Source organism: Oncorhynchus mykiss, chromosome 1 (assembly GCF_013265735.2).
Source record: "Oncorhynchus mykiss isolate Arlee chromosome 1, USDA_OmykA_1.1, whole genome shotgun sequence".
Lineage (NCBI taxonomy): Eukaryota > Metazoa > Chordata > Actinopteri > Salmoniformes > Salmonidae > Oncorhynchus > Oncorhynchus mykiss.
The window spans coordinates 16,462,659-16,490,115 of NC_048565.1; the positions used below are offsets into that span (position 1 = coordinate 16,462,659).

General features: G+C 40.8%; 1 protein-coding gene across 2 annotated transcripts; it reads left to right on the forward strand.

The window, feature by feature from the left end:
* The first annotated feature begins 17,321 nt into the window (after window positions 1–17,321).
* Window positions 17,322–26,282, forward strand: LOC110491555 (interferon-induced protein 44-like). 2 transcript variants are annotated; one of them, XM_036953308.1, is made up of 8 exons: window positions 17,322–17,661; window positions 23,473–23,983; window positions 24,067–24,118; window positions 24,296–24,491; window positions 24,727–24,879; window positions 24,973–25,144; window positions 25,249–25,349; window positions 25,447–26,282. In XM_036953308.1, the coding sequence occupies exons 2-8, from the start codon at window positions 23,506–23,508 to the stop codon at window positions 25,627–25,629; spliced, it is 1,335 nt and encodes a 444-aa protein (XP_036809203.1). In that variant the 5' UTR covers window positions 17,322–17,661; window positions 23,473–23,505; the 3' UTR covers window positions 25,630–26,282. The 2 variants fall into 2 exon arrangements, with proteins under 2 accessions (XP_036809203.1, XP_021420806.2); XM_021565131.2 differs by lacking the exon at window positions 17,322–17,661 and adding an exon at window positions 22,816–23,038.
* The last annotated feature ends 1,175 nt before the right edge of the window (window positions 26,283–27,457 follow it).

Below are 27,457 nucleotides of genomic sequence, written 5' to 3' on the forward strand. Positions count from 1 at the left end.
GAAAACTTGCCATTTTTTCGCAGCAACGGAGGAGTTGCCATGTTTATCCAATAAATACATTTTCTATAACGTTATTGATCTAATTGAGACGGAATAACAAAGTAATTTGTAACGACAAGAAGCCAAATTAAGTTTCCCATCAAAATAATAATTATTATTGGGGAGCTAATGTGATGTAATAGCCTTGTGGTTGGACCGGTAACCGAAAGGTTGCTGGATCGAATCCCCGAGCTGACAAGGTAAAAATCTGTCGTTCTGACCCTAAATAAGGCACTGTTCCCGGGGCGCCGACGACGTGGATGTCGATTAAGGCAGCCCTCCGCACCTCTGATTCAGAGGGGTTGGGTTAAATGCAGAAGACACATTTCAGTTGAAGCCATTCAATTGTACAACTGACTTGGTACCCCCTTTCCTAATAAAGGAATTTCAATATGTTCCAACAAAAATTATAATTCGCTTTTATTAAACTTGCTAGATCTTTTTCCCTCAATGGATGTCGATTTAACTCGTTTGACTGCTATGATTTTAAATAAATCCCTTTTTGAGCATGTGCAAAACTATAGATAAATCCGACAGAGTGAGTGATAAAAGTTGGACAGAGGATCTCGAAATCTCTGCAAAGAAACACTTGGACGAACTTCAAAAATCACGTTAGGCTATTTTCTGGCAATTGTGCCTTTTAGTATGTGCCAGCTGTTAAGACTACAAACAGTTATAAATGGTATATTTGCGAGATTTACTTGTCATTTCAATAGGCATATGGCCTATGCTACTGACTACAATCTGGATTTATGATTGTATGTGATTGTCTGTAGCCTATAGCCCCGATTTTTCTCATAACAGAAGCACGCAAGGGAGTTCCATAACTTCCATTTCAAATTCACTCGCGCAGTGCACGAGACCCAAGAACTGAGCATGCTTAAAACTTTGACTTGATACGATTTTTCACAAGTATGGTTGACATTAGAATGCAGTTTAAACCACCTCTGAGTGAATGTATCTAATTCACTCTAGTGTGTCTGAAGTAGGTTTCCAGTGCTTTGTTGCTGTTATTTCTGGATGCACATCAGTTCTTGCGTGTTAATTATACTGTTTTATGAAAAAGGGTTGGAAATACACTATATATACAAATTAGTGGATTCGGTTATTTCAGCCACACCCCTTGCTGACAGGTGTATAAAATCGAGCACACAGCCATGCAATCTCCATAGACAAACAGTGGCAGTAGAATGGCCTTACTGATGAGCCACACAAGCTCACATAACGGGACCGCTAAAGCGCGTAAAAACCATCTGTCCTCAGTTGCAACACTCACTACTGAGTTCCAAACTGCCCCTGGAAGCAAAGTCAATACAAGAACTGTTAGTCGGAAGTTCCTTGAATTAGGTTTCCATGGCCAAGCAGCCGCACACAAGCTTAAGATCACCATGTGCAATGGCCTGGGGCTGTTTTCCATGGTTCAGGCCAGTCCCCTTAGTACCAGTGATGGGAAATCTTAACACTACAGCATACAATGACATTCTAGACATTTCGGTGCTTCCAACATTGTGGCAACAGTTTGGGGATGGCCCTTTCCTGTTTCAGCATGACAATACCCTGTGTACAAAGCAAGGTCCATACAGAAATGGTTTGTCGAGATCGTTGTGGAAGAACTTGACTGGCCTGCACAGAGCCCTGACCTCTACCCCATCGAACACCTTTGGGATTAATTGTAACACCAACTGTGAAACAGGCCTAATCACCCAACATCAGTGCCCGACCTCACTAATGCCCTTGTGGCTGAATGGAAACAAGTCCCTGCAGCAATGTTCCAACATCTATTGGAAAGCCTTCCCAGAAAAGTGGAGGCTCTTATAGCAGCAAAGGGGGGGACCAACTCCATATTAATGCCCATGATATTGGAATGAGATGTTGGAATGAGAGTAGGTGTCCACATATTTTTGTATATAGTATATGTATGTAGTGTATATATACAGTGCTTTCGCAAAGTATTCAGACCTTGACTTTTTCCATATTTTATGTTACAGCCTTATTCTAAAATTGATTAAATAATCTACACACACTACCCCATAATGACAAAGGGAAAACAGATAAAAACACTTTTTTAAACAGAAATACCTTGTTTACGTAAGTATTCAGACCCTTTGCTATGAGACTCGAAATTGAGCTCAGTTGCATCCCGTTTCCATTGATCATCCTTGATATTTCTACAACTTGACTGGAGTCCACCTGATGTAAATTCAGTTGATTGGACATGATTTGGAAAGGCACAAACCTGTGGACGGGTACCAAAAAATGTCTGCAGCATTGAAGGTCCCCAAGAACAGTGGCCTTCATTATTCTAAAATGGAGGAAGTTTGGAACCACCAAGACTCTTCCTAGAGCTGAGCAATCGAGGGAGAAGGACCTTGGTCAGTGACATGACCAAGATCCCGATAGTCACTCTGACAGAGCCTGCACAGAGCCCTGTCAGACTGCACAGAGTTCCTTTGTGGAGATGGGAGAACCTTCCAGAAGGACAACCGTCCTTGCAGCACTCAACCAATTAGGCCTTTATGGTAGAGTGGTCAGACGGAAGACACTCCTCAGTAAAAGGCACATGAGAGTCCTTTTGGAATTTGGCAAAAGGCACCTAAAGACTCTCAGACCATGAGAAACAAGATTCTCTGGCCTGATGAAACCAAGATTTAACTATTTTTTGGCCTGAATGCCAAGCATCACGTCTGGAGTAAATCTGGCACCATGCCTATGTTGAAGCATGGTGGTGGCAGCATCATGCTGTAGGGATGTTTGTCAGCTGCAGGGACTTGGAGACTAGTCAGGATCAAGGCAAAGATGAACGGCGCAAAGTACAGAGAAAACCTTGATGAAAACCTGCTCCAGAGTGCTAAGAACCTCAGATTGGGGCGATGGTTCACCTTCTAACAAGACAACGACCCAAAGCACACAGCCAAAACAAGACAAGAGTATCTTTGTTCTTTTGTTAGAGTGTTCAGTTTAAATAAAAAGTCATGAACACTTACCACGCTGCGCTTTGGTCCGATTCCTCCTCTTCAGACGACGACACCCGTTACAAACAGACGAAGATAATCTGCTTTCTAGGCATTGGTTTGATATAAAGGCACCAACGCTGCACTGTCTTCTTGAGGTAGGGTAGTGACGTCTTTATGGAAGTGTACTGTATGCCCCTCTAGCCTCAAAGTAGAAATTACAGAAGATGTAGAAAGTAGCTAGCGGGAGAGAAGGGGGAAGTAGGAACATAGGGTGGGAATTATACTTAATAAATAACATTCTCATTGTAGTTAAGACAATAACCAATTAGATAATTAATGTTTTTGTGTTGTACAAGGAAACATGTAAACACATAAATACGAGCCGAGCAAACATGTGAGCATTATTTTGATTATTAAAATATACAAGACAATTTTCAAGAAGAGCAATACAGAAGCTTATTCTATGCTCCTATTGCCACTTTGACATTTTTTTTTTAATGTCACAGGGATATTTTGTAAGTCTATCGACAAAGATCAAATTAAATGAAGTCACCTTGGACCAAAACTAGTCTTTTGGATCCCTCTAGCAGCAACTACTGTATATGTATTATTTTATTCTCTATGTGTCACAATCGAAACTGGACTTCTGACACGTTATGGCATTTTCATACATGTTTGATTTTTATTATATTTAATTCCTGTTTTCATATAGGAGATATGAGTTACACGTTGGGAGAGGGTGTTTGCATTTCACCAATGGGTCTCTGGTCTTGCAGCGACTTCGTTTGAAGAGTGCTTGTTGTGTTAGTTCTCTAGGGCAAGGACAGGGAACTACACCGCACTACACAGTAAGACCTCTGTTATGTGTCACCTGTCCTAGAAGGGATATAGTCACAGTCTACAAGATAAGTTAAAGCTCATCTGTTGTAACACAAAATGTTACCATTCTTGCTATAGGCCACTAAACACAGGCAAGAAATGGCAGCAGAAAGTTGAACTTCAGGTAGTTGACAGTTTATATTTGAAAGTAAGCGGAGTAGCCTAGTAGAGGAACAGGTTAGAGGGGAACAGGGAAACACTGTGCTCAAAAAGCACATGTTCATGACATTTAATTTACTCTTACTGTTTCATACAGTACCAGTCAAAAGTTTGGACACACCTACTCATTCCAGGGTTTTTCTTTATTTTTAGTATTTTCTACATTGTAGAATAATAGTGAAGACATCAAAACGATGAAATAACACATATGGAATCATGTAGTAGGGGTGGTATACAGAAGATAGCCCTATTTGGTAAAATACCAAGTCCATATTATGGCAAGAACCGCTCAAATAAGCAAAGAGAAACGACAGTCCATCATTACTTTAAGACATGAAGGTCAGTCAATGCGGAACATTTCAAGAACTTTGAAAGTTTCTTCAAGGGCAGTCGCAAAAACCAATAGATTGATGATGAAACTGGCTCATGAGGACAGCCACAGGAAAGGAAGACAGAGTTACCTCTGCTGCAGAGGCTAAGTTCAATAGACTCAGACTCAGAAATTGCAGCCCAAATGAATGATTCACAGAGTTTAAGTAATAGACACATCAATGTCAACTGTTCAGAGGAGACTATGTGAGTCAGGCCTTCATTGCTGCAAAGAAACCACTACTAAAGTACACCCATAAGAACAAAAGACATGCTTGGGCCAAGAAACACGAGCAATGGGCATTAGACTGTGGAAATCTGTCCTTCCAATAAAATGTTATTTGATTTGACCTAACTCTCCCGGTTTTTCAACTTGTTGTTCAGTAAAGCCAAAGAGTGTCTATTATATTGACAAGATAGTCAAGTGACTGCTCCAACGATCGAAAAACATGTTCTCAAAGATTAAAGGAAGGCAGGAAGAGGCAAGATCATGTTAGGACCATTCTAGTCAATGAGAGGGCAGATATGTGTGAACAATAGGCCATAGATATTAAAAGAGGAGTCATCTTTATATTTGTGCAATTATAGTGTCTGTGCTAGCAAGGGCAGCGCCATTGAGATTCTCCATTTTAAAGTAGTTCATTTTCTTATTCTTCATTGGCTGATTGCTCCCAACTCATAGGAACCCACAGCCAGTTGAATACTTCTAATTGGTGGAAGCCCTCAATAGCAACGTCCTTAAAAGTGTTATATCCATGATGATTCCTCTATCCATCTCTATGACAACAAGCACAACCCTGATGTAGTCGTTTTTTTCTAATTTTCCGAAATGCCACGTGCTTCCACTTATATCAATGCATTCGTAACAATCTAACCACGAAACGTATATTAGATCAAATAAGTCTCACTTAGCAATTCATTTTTTTGGTTGAACAAATTCGACACTCATTCATTGACCATACAAAAATCCTCACTACGTGGGTTTATTTTCGTTTTCGTGGACAGATTTTGGGTGGAGTAAAACTTCTCCATTAGTCTCTTCCTCTCTGCTGCCGTACGTTTTTGTGTACTCAAGAACCGTGAACGAGCATATTCAGGTGAGTGTTGCATTCATTTTAAGACGTTTTGAGCTAGTTCTGATATTAAGAACTTTATATTTTGACCCGTTCATGTGGATAATCCTTATTTGTGCCAATCCTGCTGTCTTTAGGTTGACAATTATTTTGAAAATTAGCAGCATGCCAATGCAAACACCATTTTGTTGTGATTTTGTTATTGATCTATTTGAAATGTTTTAATTTTTCTCTGTAACAAAAACAACTTCACAGTTGTACAACTTTGTCTTTTTTGCGTGTGCCAAATTCAGTTTCGTTTCGTTTCTTTATCCTGACCACTGTGAAGGAAAGGGCGTGGTGAAAGTGAAAGTTAAGCTCTTCACATAGCATCTGATCATGTAGCAGTCTATTGCTCTTATCAGACAGTCAAAATGAGCACAGACTGTTTACTTTGGTGAAACAATGTACAATCTAATGAATTTGACATCTGCACGTTTCAACAAACTCAAAATAGCCAGTTTACAGAATCTCGCAGGTGTTTAGGGTGGCTTGGGGTTAAACACCAGGGTTGACCGGTCCAGTTAAAATGTAAAATTGAAAAGACCTAAAAACCTGCCCAGAAAGTCTGAAAACTTGCCATTTTTTCGCAGCAACGGAGGAGTTGCCATGTTTATCCAATAAATACATTTTCTATAACGTTATTGATCTAATTGAGACGGAATAACAAAGTAATTTGTAACGACAAGAAGCCAAATTAAGTTTCCCATCAAAATAATAATTATTATTGGGGAGCTAATGTGATGTAATAGCCTTGTGGTTGGACCGGTAACCGAAAGGTTGCTGGATCGAATCCCCGAGCTGACAAGGTAAAAATCTGTCGTTCTGACCCTAAATAAGGCACTGTTCCCGGGGCGCCGACGACGTGGATGTCGATTAAGGCAGCCCTCCGCACCTCTGATTCAGAGGGGTTGGGTTAAATGCAGAAGACACATTTCAGTTGAAGCCATTCAATTGTACAACTGACTTGGTACCCCCTTTCCTAATAAAGGAATTTCAATATGTTCCAACAAAAATTATAATTCGCTTTTATTAAACTTGCTAGATCTTTTTCCCTCAATGGATGTCGATTTAACTCGTTTGACTGCTATGATTTTAAATAAATCCCTTTTTGAGCATGTGCAAAACTATAGATAAATCCGACAGAGTGAGTGATAAAAGTTGGACAGAGGATCTCGAAATCTCTGCAAAGAAACACTTGGACGAACTTCAAAAATCACGTTAGGCTATTTTCTGGCAATTGTGCCTTTTAGTATGTGCCAGCTGTTAAGACTACAAACAGTTATAAATGGTATATTTGCGAGATTTACTTGTCATTTCAATAGGCATATGGCCTATGCTACTGACTACAATCTGGATTTATGATTGTATGTGATTGTCTGTAGCCTATAGCCCCGATTTTTCTCATAACAGAAGCACGCAAGGGAGTTCCATAACTTCCATTTCAAATTCACTCGCGCAGTGCACGAGACCCAAGAACTGAGCATGCTTAAAACTTTGACTTGATACGATTTTTCACAAGTATGGTTGACATTAGAATGCAGTTTAAACCACCTCTGAGTGAATGTATCTAATTCACTCTAGTGTGTCTGAAGTAGGTTTCCAGTGCTTTGTTGCTGTTATTTCTGGATGCACATCAGTTCTTGCGTGTTAATTATACTGTTTTATGAAAAAGGGTTGGAAATACACTATATATACAAATTAGTGGATTCGGTTATTTCAGCCACACCCCTTGCTGACAGGTGTATAAAATCGAGCACACAGCCATGCAATCTCCATAGACAAACAGTGGCAGTAGAATGGCCTTACTGATGAGCCACACAAGCTCACATAACGGGACCGCTAAAGCGCGTAAAAACCATCTGTCCTCAGTTGCAACACTCACTACTGAGTTCCAAACTGCCCCTGGAAGCAAAGTCAATACAAGAACTGTTAGTCGGAAGTTCCTTGAATTAGGTTTCCATGGCCAAGCAGCCGCACACAAGCTTAAGATCACCATGTGCAATGGCCTGGGGCTGTTTTCCATGGTTCAGGCCAGTCCCCTTAGTACCAGTGATGGGAAATCTTAACACTACAGCATACAATGACATTCTAGACATTTCGGTGCTTCCAACATTGTGGCAACAGTTTGGGGATGGCCCTTTCCTGTTTCAGCATGACAATACCCTGTGTACAAAGCAAGGTCCATACAGAAATGGTTTGTCGAGATCGTTGTGGAAGAACTTGACTGGCCTGCACAGAGCCCTGACCTCTACCCCATCGAACACCTTTGGGATTAATTGTAACACCAACTGTGAAACAGGCCTAATCACCCAACATCAGTGCCCGACCTCACTAATGCCCTTGTGGCTGAATGGAAACAAGTCCCTGCAGCAATGTTCCAACATCTATTGGAAAGCCTTCCCAGAAAAGTGGAGGCTCTTATAGCAGCAAAGGGGGGGACCAACTCCATATTAATGCCCATGATATTGGAATGAGATGTTGGAATGAGAGTAGGTGTCCACATATTTTTGTATATAGTATATGTATGTAGTGTATATATACAGTGCTTTCGCAAAGTATTCAGACCTTGACTTTTTCCATATTTTATGTTACAGCCTTATTCTAAAATTGATTAAATAATCTACACACACTACCCCATAATGACAAAGGGAAAACAGATAAAAACACTTTTTTAAACAGAAATACCTTGTTTACGTAAGTATTCAGACCCTTTGCTATGAGACTCGAAATTGAGCTCAGTTGCATCCCGTTTCCATTGATCATCCTTGATATTTCTACAACTTGACTGGAGTCCACCTGATGTAAATTCAGTTGATTGGACATGATTTGGAAAGGCACAAACCTGTGGACGGGTACCAAAAAATGTCTGCAGCATTGAAGGTCCCCAAGAACAGTGGCCTTCATTATTCTAAAATGGAGGAAGTTTGGAACCACCAAGACTCTTCCTAGAGCTGAGCAATCGAGGGAGAAGGACCTTGGTCAGTGACATGACCAAGATCCCGATAGTCACTCTGACAGAGCCTGCACAGAGCCCTGTCAGACTGCACAGAGTTCCTTTGTGGAGATGGGAGAACCTTCCAGAAGGACAACCGTCCTTGCAGCACTCAACCAATTAGGCCTTTATGGTAGAGTGGTCAGACGGAAGACACTCCTCAGTAAAAGGCACATGAGAGTCCTTTTGGAATTTGGCAAAAGGCACCTAAAGACTCTCAGACCATGAGAAACAAGATTCTCTGGCCTGATGAAACCAAGATTTAACTATTTTTTGGCCTGAATGCCAAGCATCACGTCTGGAGTAAATCTGGCACCATGCCTATGTTGAAGCATGGTGGTGGCAGCATCATGCTGTAGGGATGTTTGTCAGCTGCAGGGACTTGGAGACTAGTCAGGATCAAGGCAAAGATGAACGGCGCAAAGTACAGAGAAAACCTTGATGAAAACCTGCTCCAGAGTGCTAAGAACCTCAGATTGGGGCGATGGTTCACCTTCTAACAAGACAACGACCCAAAGCACACAGCCAAAACAAGACAAGAGTATCTTTGTTCTTTTGTTAGAGTGTTCAGTTTAAATAAAAAGTCATGAACACTTACCACGCTGCGCTTTGGTCCGATTCCTCCTCTTCAGACGACGACACCCGTTACAAACAGACGAAGATAATCTGCTTTCTAGGCATTGGTTTGATATAAAGGCACCAACGCTGCACTGTCTTCTTGAGGTAGGGTAGTGACGTCTTTATGGAAGTGTACTGTATGCCCCTCTAGCCTCAAAGTAGAAATTACAGAAGATGTAGAAAGTAGCTAGCGGGAGAGAAGGGGGAAGTAGGAACATAGGGTGGGAATTATACTTAATAAATAACATTCTCATTGTAGTTAAGACAATAACCAATTAGATAATTAATGTTTTTGTGTTGTACAAGGAAACATGTAAACACATAAATACGAGCCGAGCAAACATGTGAGCATTATTTTGATTATTAAAATATACAAGACAATTTTCAAGAAGAGCAATACAGAAGCTTATTCTATGCTCCTATTGCCACTTTGACATTTTTTTTTTAATGTCACAGGGATATTTTGTAAGTCTATCGACAAAGATCAAATTAAATGAAGTCACCTTGGACCAAAACTAGTCTTTTGGATCCCTCTAGCAGCAACTACTGTATATGTATTATTTTATTCTCTATGTGTCACAATCGAAACTGGACTTCTGACACGTTATGGCATTTTCATACATGTTTGATTTTTATTATATTTAATTCCTGTTTTCATATAGGAGATATGAGTTACACGTTGGGAGAGGGTGTTTGCATTTCACCAATGGGTCTCTGGTCTTGCAGCGACTTCGTTTGAAGAGTGCTTGTTGTGTTAGTTCTCTAGGGCAAGGACAGGGAACTACACCGCACTACACAGTAAGACCTCTGTTATGTGTCACCTGTCCTAGAAGGGATATAGTCACAGTCTACAAGATAAGTTAAAGCTCATCTGTTGTAACACAAAATGTTACCATTCTTGCTATAGGCCACTAAACACAGGCAAGAAATGGCAGCAGAAAGTTGAACTTCAGGTAGTTGACAGTTTATATTTGAAAGTAAGCGGAGTAGCCTAGTAGAGGAACAGGTTAGAGGGGAACAGGGAAACACTGTGCTCAAAAAGCACATGTTCATGACATTTAATTTACTCTTACTGTTTCATACAGTACCAGTCAAAAGTTTGGACACACCTACTCATTCCAGGGTTTTTCTTTATTTTTAGTATTTTCTACATTGTAGAATAATAGTGAAGACATCAAAACGATGAAATAACACATATGGAATCATGTAGTAGGGGTGGTATACAGAAGATAGCCCTATTTGGTAAAATACCAAGTCCATATTATGGCAAGAACCGCTCAAATAAGCAAAGAGAAACGACAGTCCATCATTACTTTAAGACATGAAGGTCAGTCAATGCGGAACATTTCAAGAACTTTGAAAGTTTCTTCAAGGGCAGTCGCAAAAACCAATAGATTGATGATGAAACTGGCTCATGAGGACAGCCACAGGAAAGGAAGACAGAGTTACCTCTGCTGCAGAGGCTAAGTTCAATAGACTCAGACTCAGAAATTGCAGCCCAAATGAATGATTCACAGAGTTTAAGTAATAGACACATCAATGTCAACTGTTCAGAGGAGACTATGTGAGTCAGGCCTTCATTGCTGCAAAGAAACCACTACTAAAGTACACCCATAAGAACAAAAGACATGCTTGGGCCAAGAAACACGAGCAATGGGCATTAGACTGTGGAAATCTGTCCTTCCAATAAAATGTTATTTGATTTGACCTAACTCTCCCGGTTTTTCAACTTGTTGTTCAGTAAAGCCAAAGAGTGTCTATTATATTGACAAGATAGTCAAGTGACTGCTCCAACGATCGAAAAACATGTTCTCAAAGATTAAAGGAAGGCAGGAAGAGGCAAGATCATGTTAGGACCATTCTAGTCAATGAGAGGGCAGATATGTGTGAACAATAGGCCATAGATATTAAAAGAGGAGTCATCTTTATATTTGTGCAATTATAGTGTCTGTGCTAGCAAGGGCAGCGCCATTGAGATTCTCCATTTTAAAGTAGTTCATTTTCTTATTCTTCATTGGCTGATTGCTCCCAACTCATAGGAACCCACAGCCAGTTGAATACTTCTAATTGGTGGAAGCCCTCAATAGCAACGTCCTTAAAAGTGTTATATCCATGATGATTCCTCTATCCATCTCTATGACAACAAGCACAACCCTGATGTAGTCGTTTTTTTCTAATTTTCCGAAATGCCACGTGCTTCCACTTATATCAATGCATTCGTAACAATCTAACCACGAAACGTATATTAGATCAAATAAGTCTCACTTAGCAATTCATTTTTTTGGTTGAACAAATTCGACACTCATTCATTGACCATACAAAAATCCTCACTACGTGGGTTTATTTTCGTTTTCGTGGACAGATTTTGGGTGGAGTAAAACTTCTCCATTAGTCTCTTCCTCTCTGCTGCCGTACGTTTTTGTGTACTCAAGAACCGTGAACGAGCATATTCAGGTGAGTGTTGCATTCATTTTAAGACGTTTTGAGCTAGTTCTGATATTAAGAACTTTATATTTTGACCCGTTCATGTGGATAATCCTTATTTGTGCCAATCCTGCTGTCTTTAGGTTGACAATTATTTTGAAAATTAGCAGCATGCCAATGCAAACACCATTTTGTTGTGATTTTGTTATTGATCTATTTGAAATGTTTTAATTTTTCTCTGTAACAAAAACAACTTCACAGTTGTACAACTTTGTCTTTTTTGCGTGTGCCAAATTCAGTTTCGTTTCGTTTCTTTATCCTGACCACTGTGAAGGAAAGGGCGTGGTGAAAGTGAAAGTTAAGCTCTTCACATAGCATCTGATCATGTAGCAGTCTATTGCTCTTATCAGACAGTCAAAATGAGCACAGACTGTTTACTTTGGTGAAACAATGTACAATCTAATGAATTTGACATCTGCACGTTTCAACAAACTCAAAATAGCCAGTTTACAGAATCTCGCAGGTGTTTAGGGTGGCTTGGGGTTAAACACCAGGGTTGACCGGTCCAGTTAAAATGTAAAATTGAAAAGACCTAAAAACCTGCCCAGAAAGTCTGAAAACTTGCCATTTTTTCGCAGCAACGGAGGAGTTGCCATGTTTATCCAATAAATACATTTTCTATAACGTTATTGATCTAATTGAGACGGAATAACAAAGTAATTTGTAACGACAAGAAGCCAAATTAAGTTTCCCATCAAAATAATAATTATTATTGGGGAGCTAATGTGATGTAATAGCCTTGTGGTTGGACCGGTAACCGAAAGGTTGCTGGATCGAATCCCCGAGCTGACAAGGTAAAAATCTGTCGTTCTGACCCTAAATAAGGCACTGTTCCCGGGGCGCCGACGACGTGGATGTCGATTAAGGCAGCCCTCCGCACCTCTGATTCAGAGGGGTTGGGTTAAATGCAGAAGACACATTTCAGTTGAAGCCATTCAATTGTACAACTGACTTGGTACCCCCTTTCCTAATAAAGGAATTTCAATATGTTCCAACAAAAATTATAATTCGCTTTTATTAAACTTGCTAGATCTTTTTCCCTCAATGGATGTCGATTTAACTCGTTTGACTGCTATGATTTTAAATAAATCCCTTTTTGAGCATGTGCAAAACTATAGATAAATCCGACAGAGTGAGTGATAAAAGTTGGACAGAGGATCTCGAAATCTCTGCAAAGAAACACTTGGACGAACTTCAAAAATCACGTTAGGCTATTTTCTGGCAATTGTGCCTTTTAGTATGTGCCAGCTGTTAAGACTACAAACAGTTATAAATGGTATATTTGCGAGATTTACTTGTCATTTCAATAGGCATATGGCCTATGCTACTGACTACAATCTGGATTTATGATTGTATGTGATTGTCTGTAGCCTATAGCCCCGATTTTTCTCATAACAGAAGCACGCAAGGGAGTTCCATAACTTCCATTTCAAATTCACTCGCGCAGTGCACGAGACCCAAGAACTGAGCATGCTTAAAACTTTGACTTGATACGATTTTTCACAAGTATGGTTGACATTAGAATGCAGTTTAAACCACCTCTGAGTGAATGTATCTAATTCACTCTAGTGTGTCTGAAGTAGGTTTCCAGTGCTTTGTTGCTGTTATTTCTGGATGCACATCAGTTCTTGCGTGTTAATTATACTGTTTTATGAAAAAGGGTTGGAAATACACTATATATACAAATTAGTGGATTCGGTTATTTCAGCCACACCCCTTGCTGACAGGTGTATAAAATCGAGCACACAGCCATGCAATCTCCATAGACAAACAGTGGCAGTAGAATGGCCTTACTGATGAGCCACACAAGCTCACATAACGGGACCGCTAAAGCGCGTAAAAACCATCTGTCCTCAGTTGCAACACTCACTACTGAGTTCCAAACTGCCCCTGGAAGCAAAGTCAATACAAGAACTGTTAGTCGGAAGTTCCTTGAATTAGGTTTCCATGGCCAAGCAGCCGCACACAAGCTTAAGATCACCATGTGCAATGGCCTGGGGCTGTTTTCCATGGTTCAGGCCAGTCCCCTTAGTACCAGTGATGGGAAATCTTAACACTACAGCATACAATGACATTCTAGACATTTCGGTGCTTCCAACATTGTGGCAACAGTTTGGGGATGGCCCTTTCCTGTTTCAGCATGACAATACCCTGTGTACAAAGCAAGGTCCATACAGAAATGGTTTGTCGAGATCGTTGTGGAAGAACTTGACTGGCCTGCACAGAGCCCTGACCTCTACCCCATCGAACACCTTTGGGATTAATTGTAACACCAACTGTGAAACAGGCCTAATCACCCAACATCAGTGCCCGACCTCACTAATGCCCTTGTGGCTGAATGGAAACAAGTCCCTGCAGCAATGTTCCAACATCTATTGGAAAGCCTTCCCAGAAAAGTGGAGGCTCTTATAGCAGCAAAGGGGGGGACCAACTCCATATTAATGCCCATGATATTGGAATGAGATGTTGGAATGAGAGTAGGTGTCCACATATTTTTGTATATAGTATATGTATGTAGTGTATATATACAGTGCTTTCGCAAAGTATTCAGACCTTGACTTTTTCCATATTTTATGTTACAGCCTTATTCTAAAATTGATTAAATAATCTACACACACTACCCCATAATGACAAAGGGAAAACAGATAAAAACACTTTTTTAAACAGAAATACCTTGTTTACGTAAGTATTCAGACCCTTTGCTATGAGACTCGAAATTGAGCTCAGTTGCATCCCGTTTCCATTGATCATCCTTGATATTTCTACAACTTGACTGGAGTCCACCTGATGTAAATTCAGTTGATTGGACATGATTTGGAAAGGCACAAACCTGTGGACGGGTACCAAAAAATGTCTGCAGCATTGAAGGTCCCCAAGAACAGTGGCCTTCATTATTCTAAAATGGAGGAAGTTTGGAACCACCAAGACTCTTCCTAGAGCTGAGCAATCGAGGGAGAAGGACCTTGGTCAGTGACATGACCAAGATCCCGATAGTCACTCTGACAGAGCCTGCACAGAGCCCTGTCAGACTGCACAGAGTTCCTTTGTGGAGATGGGAGAACCTTCCAGAAGGACAACCGTCCTTGCAGCACTCAACCAATTAGGCCTTTATGGTAGAGTGGTCAGACGGAAGACACTCCTCAGTAAAAGGCACATGAGAGTCCTTTTGGAATTTGGCAAAAGGCACCTAAAGACTCTCAGACCATGAGAAACAAGATTCTCTGGCCTGATGAAACCAAGATTTAACTATTTTTTGGCCTGAATGCCAAGCATCACGTCTGGAGTAAATCTGGCACCATGCCTATGTTGAAGCATGGTGGTGGCAGCATCATGCTGTAGGGATGTTTGTCAGCTGCAGGGACTTGGAGACTAGTCAGGATCAAGGCAAAGATGAACGGCGCAAAGTACAGAGAAAACCTTGATGAAAACCTGCTCCAGAGTGCTAAGAACCTCAGATTGGGGCGATGGTTCACCTTCTAACAAGACAACGACCCAAAGCACACAGCCAAAACAAGACAAGAGTATCTTTGTTCTTTTGTTAGAGTGTTCAGTTTAAATAAAAAGTCATGAACACTTACCACGCTGCGCTTTGGTCCGATTCCTCCTCTTCAGACGACGACACCCGTTACAAACAGACGAAGATAATCTGCTTTCTAGGCATTGGTTTGATATAAAGGCACCAACGCTGCACTGTCTTCTTGAGGTAGGGTAGTGACGTCTTTATGGAAGTGTACTGTATGCCCCTCTAGCCTCAAAGTAGAAATTACAGAAGATGTAGAAAGTAGCTAGCGGGAGAGAAGGGGGAAGTAGGAACATAGGGTGGGAATTATACTTAATAAATAACATTCTCATTGTAGTTAAGACAATAACCAATTAGATAATTAATGTTTTTGTGTTGTACAAGGAAACATGTAAACACATAAATACGAGCCGAGCAAACATGTGAGCATTATTTTGATTATTAAAATATACAAGACAATTTTCAAGAAGAGCAATACAGAAGCTTATTCTATGCTCCTATTGCCACTTTGACATTTTTTTTTTAATGTCACAGGGATATTTTGTAAGTCTATCGACAAAGATCAAATTAAATGAAGTCACCTTGGACCAAAACTAGTCTTTTGGATCCCTCTAGCAGCAACTACTGTATATGTATTATTTTATTCTCTATGTGTCACAATCGAAACTGGACTTCTGACACGTTATGGCATTTTCATACATGTTTGATTTTTATTATATTTAATTCCTGTTTTCATATAGGAGATATGAGTTACACGTTGGGAGAGGGTGTTTGCATTTCACCAATGGGTCTCTGGTCTTGCAGCGACTTCGTTTGAAGAGTGCTTGTTGTGTTAGTTCTCTAGGGCAAGGACAGGGAACTACACCGCACTACACAGTAAGACCTCTGTTATGTGTCACCTGTCCTAGAAGGGATATAGTCACAGTCTACAAGATAAGTTAAAGCTCATCTGTTGTAACACAAAATGTTACCATTCTTGCTATAGGCCACTAAACACAGGCAAGAAATGGCAGCAGAAAGTTGAACTTCAGGTAGTTGACAGTTTATATTTGAAAGTAAGCGGAGTAGCCTAGTAGAGGAACAGGTTAGAGGGGAACAGGGAAACACTGTGCTCAAAAAGCACATGTTCATGACATTTAATTTACTCTTACTGTTTCATACAGTACCAGTCAAAAGTTTGGACACACCTACTCATTCCAGGGTTTTTCTTTATTTTTAGTATTTTCTACATTGTAGAATAATAGTGAAGACATCAAAACGATGAAATAACACATATGGAATCATGTAGTAGGGGTGGTATACAGAAGATAGCCCTATTTGGTAAAATACCAAGTCCATATTATGGCAAGAACCGCTCAAATAAGCAAAGAGAAACGACAGTCCATCATTACTTTAAGACATGAAGGTCAGTCAATGCGGAACATTTCAAGAACTTTGAAAGTTTCTTCAAGGGCAGTCGCAAAAACCAATAGATTGATGATGAAACTGGCTCATGAGGACAGCCACAGGAAAGGAAGACAGAGTTACCTCTGCTGCAGAGGCTAAGTTCAATAGACTCAGACTCAGAAATTGCAGCCCAAATGAATGATTCACAGAGTTTAAGTAATAGACACATCAATGTCAACTGTTCAGAGGAGACTATGTGAGTCAGGCCTTCATTGCTGCAAAGAAACCACTACTAAAGTACACCCATAAGAACAAAAGACATGCTTGGGCCAAGAAACACGAGCAATGGGCATTAGACTGTGGAAATCTGTCCTTCCAATAAAATGTTATTTGATTTGACCTAACTCTCCCGGTTTTTCAACTTGTTGTTCAGTAAAGCCAAAGAGTGTCTATTATATTGACAAGATAGTCAAGTGACTGCTCCAACGATCGAAAAACATGTTCTCAAAGATTAAAGGAAGGCAGGAAGAGGCAAGATCATGTTAGGACCATTCTAGTCAATGAGAGGGCAGATATGTGTGAACAATAGGCCATAGATATTAAAAGAGGAGTCATCTTTATATTTGTGCAATTATAGTGTCTGTGCTAGCAAGGGCAGCGCCATTGAGATTCTCCATTTTAAAGTAGTTCATTTTCTTATTCTTCATTGGCTGATTGCTCCCAACTCATAGGAACCCACAGCCAGTTGAATACTTCTAATTGGTGGAAGCCCTCAATAGCAACGTCCTTAAAAGTGTTATATCCATGATGATTCCTCTATCCATCTCTATGACAACAAGCACAACCCTGATGTAGTCGTTTTTTTCTAATTTTCCGAAATGCCACGTGCTTCCACTTATATCAATGCATTCGTAACAATCTAACCACGAAACGTATATTAGATCAAATAAGTCTCACTTAGCAATTCATTTTTTTGGTTGAACAAATTCGACACTCATTCATTGACCATACAAAAATCCTCACTACGTGGGTTTATTTTCGTTTTCGTGGACAGATTTTGGGTGGAGTAAAACTTCTCCATTAGTCTCTTCCTCTCTGCTGCCGTACGTTTTTGTGTACTCAAGAACCGTGAACGAGCATATTCAGGTGAGTGTTGCATTCATTTTAAGACGTTTTGAGCTAGTTCTGATATTAAGAACTTTATATTTTGACCCGTTCATGTGGATAATCCTTATTTGTGCCAATCCTGCTGTCTTTAGGTTGACAATTATTTTGAAAATTAGCAGCATGCCAATGCAAACACCATTTTGTTGTGATTTTGTTATTGATCTATTTGAAATGTTTTAATTTTTCTCTGTAACAAAAACAACTTCACAGTTGTACAACTTTGTCTTTTTTGCGTGTGCCAAATTCAGTTTCGTTTCGTTTCTTTATCCTGACCACTGTGAAGGAAAGGGCGTGGTGAAAGTGAAAGTTAAGCTCTTCACATAGCATCTGATCATGTAGCAGTCTATTGCTCTTATCAGACAGTCAAAATGAGCACAGACTGTTTACTTTGGTGAAACAATGTACAATCTAATGAATTTGACATCTGCACGTTTCAACAAACTCAAAATAGCCAGTTTACAGAATCTCGCAGGTGTTTAGGGTGGCTTGGGGTTAAACACCAGGGTTGACCGGTCCAGTTAAAATGTAAAATTGAAAAGACCTAAAAACCTGCCCAGAAAGTCTGAAAACTTGCCATTTTTTCGCAGCAACGGAGGAGTTGCCATGTTTATCCAATAAATACATTTTCTATAACGTTATTGATCTAATTGAGACGGAATAACAAAGTAATTTGTAACGACAAGAAGCCAAATTAAGTTTCCCATCAAAATAATAATTATTATTGGGGAGCTAATGTGATGTAATAGCCTTGTGGTTGGACCGGTAACCGAAAGGTTGCTGGATCGAATCCCCGAGCTGACAAGGTAAAAATCTGTCGTTCTGACCCTAAATAAGGCACTGTTCCCGGGGCGCCGACGACGTGGATGTCGATTAAGGCAGCCCTCCGCACCTCTGATTCAGAGGGGTTGGGTTAAATGCAGAAGACACATTTCAGTTGAAGCCATTCAATTGTACAACTGACTTGGTACCCCCTTTCCTAATAAAGGAATTTCAATATGTTCCAACAAAAATTATAATTCGCTTTTATTAAACTTGCTAGATCTTTTTCCCTCAATGGATGTCGATTTAACTCGTTTGACTGCTATGATTTTAAATAAATCCCTTTTTGAGCATGTGCAAAACTATAGATAAATCCGACAGAGTGAGTGATAAAAGTTGGACAGAGGATCTCGAAATCTCTGCAAAGAAACACTTGGACGAACTTCAAAAATCACGTTAGGCTATTTTCTGGCAATTGTGCCTTTTAGTATGTGCCAGCTGTTAAGACTACAAACAGTTATAAATGGTATATTTGCGAGATTTACTTGTCATTTCAATAGGCATATGGCCTATGCTACTGACTACAATCTGGATTTATGATTGTATGTGATTGTCTGTAGCCTATAGCCCCGATTTTTCTCATAACAGAAGCACGCAAGGGAGTTCCATAACTTCCATTTCAAATTCACTCGCGCAGTGCACGAGACCCAAGAACTGAGCATGCTTAAAACTTTGACTTGATACGATTTTTCACAAGTATGGTTGACATTAGAATGCAGTTTAAACCACCTCTGAGTGAATGTATCTAATTCACTCTAGTGTGTCTGAAGTAGGTTTCCAGTGCTTTGTTGCTGTTATTTCTGGATGCACATCAGTTCTTGCGTGTTAATTATACTGTTTTATGAAAAAGGGTTGGAAATACACTATATATACAAATTAGTGGATTCGGTTATTTCAGCCACACCCCTTGCTGACAGGTGTATAAAATCGAGCACACAGCCATGCAATCTCCATAGACAAACAGTGGCAGTAGAATGGCCTTACTGATGAGCCACACAAGCTCACATAACGGGACCGCTAAAGCGCGTAAAAACCATCTGTCCTCAGTTGCAACACTCACTACTGAGTTCCAAACTGCCCCTGGAAGCAAAGTCAATACAAGAACTGTTAGTCGGAAGTTCCTTGAATTAGGTTTCCATGGCCAAGCAGCCGCACACACGCTTAAGATCACCATGTGCAATGGCCTGGGGCTGTTTTCCATGGTTCAGGCCAGTCCCCTTAGTACCAGTGATGGGAAATCTTAACACTACAGCATACAATGACATTCTAGACATTTCGGTGCTTCCAACATTGTGGCAACAGTTTGGGGATGGCCCTTTCCTGTTTCAGCATGACAATACCCTGTGTACAAAGCAAGGTCCATACAGAAATGGTTTGTCGAGATCGTTGTGGAAGAACTTGACTGGCCTGCACAGAGCCCTGACCTCTACCCCATCGAACACCTTTGGGATTAATTGTAACACCAACTGTGAAACAGGCCTAATCACCCAACATCAGTGCCCGACCTCACTAATGCCCTTGTGGCTGAATGGAAACAAGTCCCTGCAGCAATGTTCCAACATCTATTGGAAAACCTTCCCAGAAGAGTGGAGGCTGTTATAGCAGCAAAGGGGGGGACTAACTCCATATTAATGCCCATGATTTTGGAATGAGATGTTGGAATGAGAGTAGGTGTCCACATATTTTTGTATATAGTATATGTATGTAGTGTAAATATACAGTGCTTTCGCAAAGTATTCAGACCTTGACTTTTTCCATATTTTATGTTACAGCCTTATTCTAAAATTGATTAAATAATCTACACACACTACCCCATAATGACAAAGGGAAAACAGATAAAAACACTTTTTTAAACAGAAATACCTTGTTTACGTAAGTATTCAGACCCTTTGCTATGAGACTCGAAATTGAGCTCAGTTGCATCCCGTTTCCATTGATCATCCTTGATATTTCTACAACTTGACTGGAGTCCACCTGATGTAAATTCAGTTGACTGGACATGATTTGGAAAGGCACAAACCTGTGGACGGGTACCAAAAAATGTCTGCAGCATTGAAGGTCCCCAAGAACAGTGGCCTTCATTATTCTAAAATGGAGGAAGTTTGGAACCACCAAGACTCTTCCTAGAGCTGAGCAATCGAGGGAGAAGGACCTTGGTCAGTGACATGACCAAGATCCCGATAGTCACTCTGACAGAGCCTGCACAGAGCCCTGTCAGACTGCACAGAGTTCCTTTGTGGAGATGGGAGAACCTTTGGGAACTCAACCAATTAGGCCTTTATGGTAGAGTGGTCAGACGGAAGACACTCCTCAGTAAAAGGCACATGAGAGTCCTTTTGGAATTTGGCAAAAGGCACCTAAAGACTCTCAGACCATGAGAAACAAGATTCTCTGGCCTGATGAAACCAAGATTGAACTATTTTTTTGGCCTGAATGCCAAGCATCACGTCTGGAGTAAATCTGGCACCATGCCTATGTTGAAGCATGGTGGTGGCAGCATCATGCTGTAGGGATGTTTGTCAGCTGCAGGGACTTGGAGACTAGTCAGGATCAAGGCAAAGATGAACAGCGCAAAGTACAGAGAAAACCTTGATGAAAACCTGCTCCAGAGTGCTAAGAACCTCAGATTGGGGCGATGGTTCACCTTCTAACAAGACAACGACCCTAAGCACACAGCCAAAACAAGACAAGAGTGGCTTCGGGACAAGTCTCTGAATGTCCTTGAGTGGCCTAACCAGAGCCCGAACTGGAACCCGATCAAACATCTCTGGAGAGACCTGAAAATAGCTGTGCATTGACGCTCCCCATCCAACCTGACAGAGCTTGAGAGGATGAATGGGAGAAACTCCCCAAACACAGGTGTGCCAAGCTTGTAGTGTCATACCCAAGAAGACTCTAGCCTGTAATCGCTGCTAAAGGTGCTGCAACAAGCTACTGACTGAAGGGTCAAAATAATTATGTAAATGTCATATTTACTTTTTAAAAAATATATCGTATATACATTTGCAAAGATTTCTAACACGGTTTTTGCTTTGTCATTATGAGGTATTGTGTGTAGATTGATGAAGAAAAACAAATATTTAATCCATTTTAGAGTAAGGTTGTAACGTAACAAAATGTGGAAAAAGTCAAGGGTTCTGAATACTTTCCGAATGCACTGTATATAATTTTTTTATGACTCCCTGCAGTACCGCTGCGGCCCCCAGTTGTATACCCGTGTTCTAGATCTTATATTGTGAGAACATGGCAACCATGTTCTATGTAAGTTTATGGGATGTTGATGGAATGTTCTACTAAACCTCAGAACAGAGTTCCCATGAAACATGTCTAGAACATTAATATTGAATATTTTTAGAACATAGTAATGACATTCTGGGTTAGTTCTGGTTGACATTAAGGGAATGGTCTGTTGAAAACAGTCCTTGCAATTCACTGGAACATTACTATGAAAACATTTGGCCCATTCTCTAAAGTTGTGGTAACATTTGTTGTTAGCTGGGTAAATTTTATAAAACTACAGCTGAAGCATTAGGGTCTTATGTCAGAATCTCATTTGTAGGGATGCAAGATATATCGGTGACCCGATCGAGCGATGTCTAGTTTAACACCGGTGTGCAAAACCGATGTGAAAGCTGACGTGCATACTTATATAACGTAGGTACATGATGTAATGGCGCCACGTAAAATGTTGCGCTACGTGTGCAGCACAGCATTCCTAACCTAGCCCACAGTGTCTGCTGTGTGGATCGAGCAGTCAACAAGTGAAGCAGTCATTTGAAAGAGTAAGAAAGTTCAGCGAGACAACTCAAAAGCCAAAATCCATTAACGCCAAGATAATGGAATTCATTGCTCTTGACAATCAACCGTTCTCTGTCGTGGGTGATGTTGGCTTTCGCCGACTGGTCGAGCACCGGTACACACTACCACGTGCGCTATTTTTCATACGTTGCCCTACTGGAGTTACACAATAATAGCTTCACGACGGACATTTGGACGAGCATATCAGCTCCATGAGCATGCTGAGTCGAACAGCACAGTGGGTCGTCGAGGATTTTGTACTGAGGAAAGTCATATTGCATGCTCAAGAATATGCTGGTTGTCCTACCGCTGCTGCCATTTCAATGGCATTTGAGAACATGTTTTGAACTTGGAAACATGAACACACTAGATAGCTCCATTCAAACAACTGACTCGAGAAATAAGCTCTACTGCGCCTGCAGCAGATGTGATACCCCATTGAAACGCCTGCTCAACAAAACTGACAGGCTGTGAACAAGCGATTCGGTGGCATTCACCCTTTACTGTGTCGCCACCATGATCGATGCTATGTGCAAGGACCGCTACTTCGATTCAGACAAGAAACAGGGTTTACGTGAAATGTTACATACACAACTGGACAAGATGGAAACGGACACAGGGACAGTGCGCACCGAGGAAGAGTGGCCACGGACAGACAGAGCTGAAACTTCACTGCTTGACATATATGATGTAACTCTGGTTGATAATAAAACGACTGAACAACGAAATAGCACAGCAAATAAGTGAAAGAAATAGGTTTTGATTATGTTTTACTGGTAATGGGGACATACGTAAATGCCAACAAAATAACTTTTTGGTGTGTGTGTGTGTGTGTAACCTTTTTAACTAGTCAAGTCAGTTAAGAACAAATTTTTATTTACAATGACGGCCAAACCGGGACGATGCTGGGCCAATTGTGCTCCGCTCTATGGGACTCCCAATCACGGCCGGATGTGATACAGCCTGGATTCGAACCAGGGAGTGTAGTGACACCTCTTGCACTGAAATGCAGTGCCTTAGACCGCTGTGTCCTTGTGTGTATTTAACTGTACTAAAATGCTTAAGGCCTCTAAAATGTTTAATAACGGTTATCGGGTTTTTGACAAGGAAAATATCGGTATCGGCCAAAAATGTAATATCGGTGCATCACTACTCATTTGTGTTTTTCCTCAGACTACCCCTACTGAGACCAACGTGATCCCCACCATGAACCCCAAACTGACCCAGGAACAGGAGAAACAGCTGTGTTCCTTACTGGGAAACATCAAACTCAGCCTGCTGTTCAAGGCCAGTATACATGGCTACACAGGAGCAGCCTTTCACCAGAAATGTGACCACCAAGGTCCCACAGTCTCTGTAGGATATAACTCCACAGGGTTTGTTTTTGGAGGCTACACAAGTAAAGATTATGACGTAGCCAAGCAAGGCCAGTACATACAGGATGACAAAGCCTTTTTGTTTAGTTTAACTGGTAGAAATCCTGTCAGGTATCCCGTCACAAATGCCCAATATGCGGTCAAAATGCATAACACAACTGGCCCTTACTTTGGGGAGGATTTGCTGTTAATGAACGCTAACACAGCTACAGTGATCAGCATTCCAGGAAACTACTACATCTTCAATGCTGCAGAAATGCATGGCAATAACCTTAACCTAACTGAGTGTGAGGTGTATAAAGTGGAAGGTGAGTGTAGAATCAATTCTCTTCTCTCTTTAATGTGTATTTGTTTATTGTGCATGTTATTATGATTATTATTTTTTTAACAGAAGGTGGTAACATCATCGAAAAGCCATGGAGGACAATTCTTTGGAAAGCTGAGTAAGCTCCAACCAGAAATGACCATTTATTTTTTTGTGATACTGTAATGCCTATATTAATGTTGACTACAATTGCATCATTTGATTCTCACATGGGCCACATATACTGAATGTTATACGATTGAGTACAGTACAATAAAGCATTTGCATATTAAATTGAGGTTCTTGTTATCTACAGGAGGAGAAAGGAGCTGATGGAGTCTGTTAAGCTCTACAGGCCCATGATCAGTTCTGTGGGTCAGGCTAGAGTTCTACTCATCGGCCCCGTCGGCGCTGGAAAGTCCAGCTTTTTCAACTCTGTCAACTCCATCTTCCGAGGCCACGTGACCAGCCAGGCCATATCGGGCAATTCTGGAACCAGTCTGACCACTCAGGTATGTGGTCTACCATGTTAAACAACTGGTCTTCTTCTTTTGTCTCTGCTTCAACAGTTTGAATGAATTTCATCATATTTATGTGGACAAAATCAGTTGTGTAGTGGAGGGTAAACACAGTTTACCTACTTTTTTACTTTGTTGCTCAACAGTCTACACACCTTTTGAATGTACAATTTATTTTTTACCACTGCATCACTGGACAAAATGATGATGCGTTAATTATATTTCACAGTTTCGCACCTACTCAGTTAAGGCTGGACGCGATGGCAAACCGCTGCCAATCATTTTGTGTGACACGATGGGAATGGAGGAGGCCACAGGGGCGGGGCTAGATGTGGATGACATCGGCAGCATTCTGAAAGGCCATGTGCCAGACAGATACCGGGTGAGGGGCACCATATACATACATACATACATACATGCATACACTTTGATTCTCCTTAGTGTGACCCAAACCCCTCATCTTTCCCTTTCCCAGTTCAACCCATCAGTCCCTCTGCAAGCAGATGCCCACGGATTCCAGCAGTCAGTGAACCTGCATGAGAGGATCCACTGTGTGGTGTACGTCATGGACACCTGCAAAGTCTCCATTATGTCAACCAAACTAGAGGAGAAACTGGCAGCCATTCGCAGGAGGGTCAACCTGCTAGGTCAGTCAGTCAGAGAAAAACCTGGGTTAAAGATGATGGATTATACAGACTATACTAGCGCAATCCCTGGTTAGTGACACGAATGGAGGGTTGTTATTCCACAGGCATCCCACAGCTGGTTCTTCTTACCAAGGTGGATGAGGCCTGTCCCTGTGTGGCTGACAACTTGAGGAACGTGTATAACAGCCAGTACATAAAGACCAAGGTGAGCTCTGCACTCCCCCTGTATTAGATGACCATGAACAGTCACATTAATGTTTGGGTAATGTTTGGTAATGCTTGGTGTGTCCCGACTCCCATAGGCCCAGGAGGTGAGTGGCCGTCTGGGGGTACCCATGTCCTGCATTGTCCCAGTAAAGAACTACAGTGAAGAGCTGGAGCTGGACATGAGCTGTGACATCCTGCTCCTCAGTGCCCTGATCCAGATGCTCCGCTTCGCAGACAACTACTTTGATGAAGTCAACGACCAAGAGAAGCACGACTAGACAAAGTGGAGGAGATAACCCAGCATGGTGGTGGTATTTCCTTTCTATGCCACCTTGTTTAGCCCTCTCTCTGCTTCATTCTGTATATCTTGTTCTATGGTGTTCACGTAATCATAATTATGATGACTAGTTATCCATTACACAAAACTACAGGATGATAAGAATATCTTAACATGCCTCATTGAGCCTACATCTTGAATATTTGATTCAATTGCTAGAAATAATCTGTATTAGGCCTAGATTGAAAGTTAGTTCACTAGGGTTGCTAATTCTGTTTACATCATTGTGATTGTTTGGATTACATGGGATAGGTGAAAGGATTGGGTTTTCTTCATATGTTCATTGGTTGCTTTGAATCAAACTAAAGACACCACCACTCTATACTAGTTGATCCTACATAGTCAGTTCTTGGATAGTCTCATATAGCAATCTGCTCCTCAGAATATACCCCCGCTGAAGAAAAGGACAAGGTAAAACTTAGTACAAGATCATGTAGTTTTTATATTGGATTCACTACACATTTGGCTTGCAAATGCTTGAAGTTTCACCACTAGATGGCAGTATATCACCATGAAAGTGAAAATAAATTGTTATTAACAGTGTGTGCTGCTGTTGGAAAAGCTGCCCATTAAAGTTACCTTTGTTGAATATCATAGTATTGTGTCCTCATTTTTCATTGTGTTAGTTGACACTATGGTACATTTAAATCACCATTGATCACATATGAAACAGTAACAGTCAATGGAATGAACATGTTTGAACATGTTTTTTGAGCACAGTGTTTCCCTTTATATTGGTCCTGACCTGTTCCTCGACTACTCTGCTTACTTTCAAATACAAACTGTCAACTACTTCCTGCTGCCACGTCTTTCCAGTGTTACAACTGAGGAGCTTAACTTCATTTAGACACCATGTCCCTTCCAGACAGGTGACAGAGGTCTTACTATGTAATGCGGTGTGATTCACTGTCCTCACCCCAGAGAAGGAACACAACAAGCACTCCAAAACAGCCAGAGAATATTTTATTTCGGGGCCTCGCCGATTCTTTCAAATTACTTTGCTGGAAGACAAAAGCTTCATTGCTGAAATGCAAACAATACCCTCTCCCAGAACATAACTTGTATCTCTATATGAAAACAGGAATTCAATATAATAGTGCAGTTTAGATTGTGACATAGAGAGGAAAATAATGTATACAGCTGTTGCTGAAAAAAAGAAACTGGTTCTGGTTCTGGGTGACTTCATTTAATTATCTTTATCGGTAGACTTGCAAAATGTCACTGACCTTAAAACATTTCAAAATGACGAGGAAGTTTCTTGAACATTCCTTTGTATATTTTACTAGTCAATAGACTGCTTACAGGTTTTTGTTTCGTCTGTGTTTACATATTACAAAAACATAAGACAATAACCAATTAGATTATAATGCAACAGGGGCCACAGTGTGTGCCAGCTTTTGTTTCCGTTTAGCTCTAACACACCTGATTCAACTATGACTCAGGTGAGATCGCGCTGGGTTGGAACATACTTATGCAGGCAGCCTCACAGCATAAGACCAGAGTTGCTCACCCCTGACATAAATGTCTCTAAGTACAGAATATTCCAACTATTTCAGCTGGTTGGTTTGAATAATCAAGGTAATGTTCAGTCTTGAACAGCCTGTGGGCTATGTGAAGAAGCCGTACCTTAAAAGACAAGGTCCAATGTGTCGTCTTCGTGGTGGATGCTTCTAAAGTGTCCAGTTACACATATAGCCGTGGGAAGTAGGCTGCTGAATTATTTCTTCTTTTTTTTTCTGAATGTTTAAACACTAACAGTGATTCTTGAA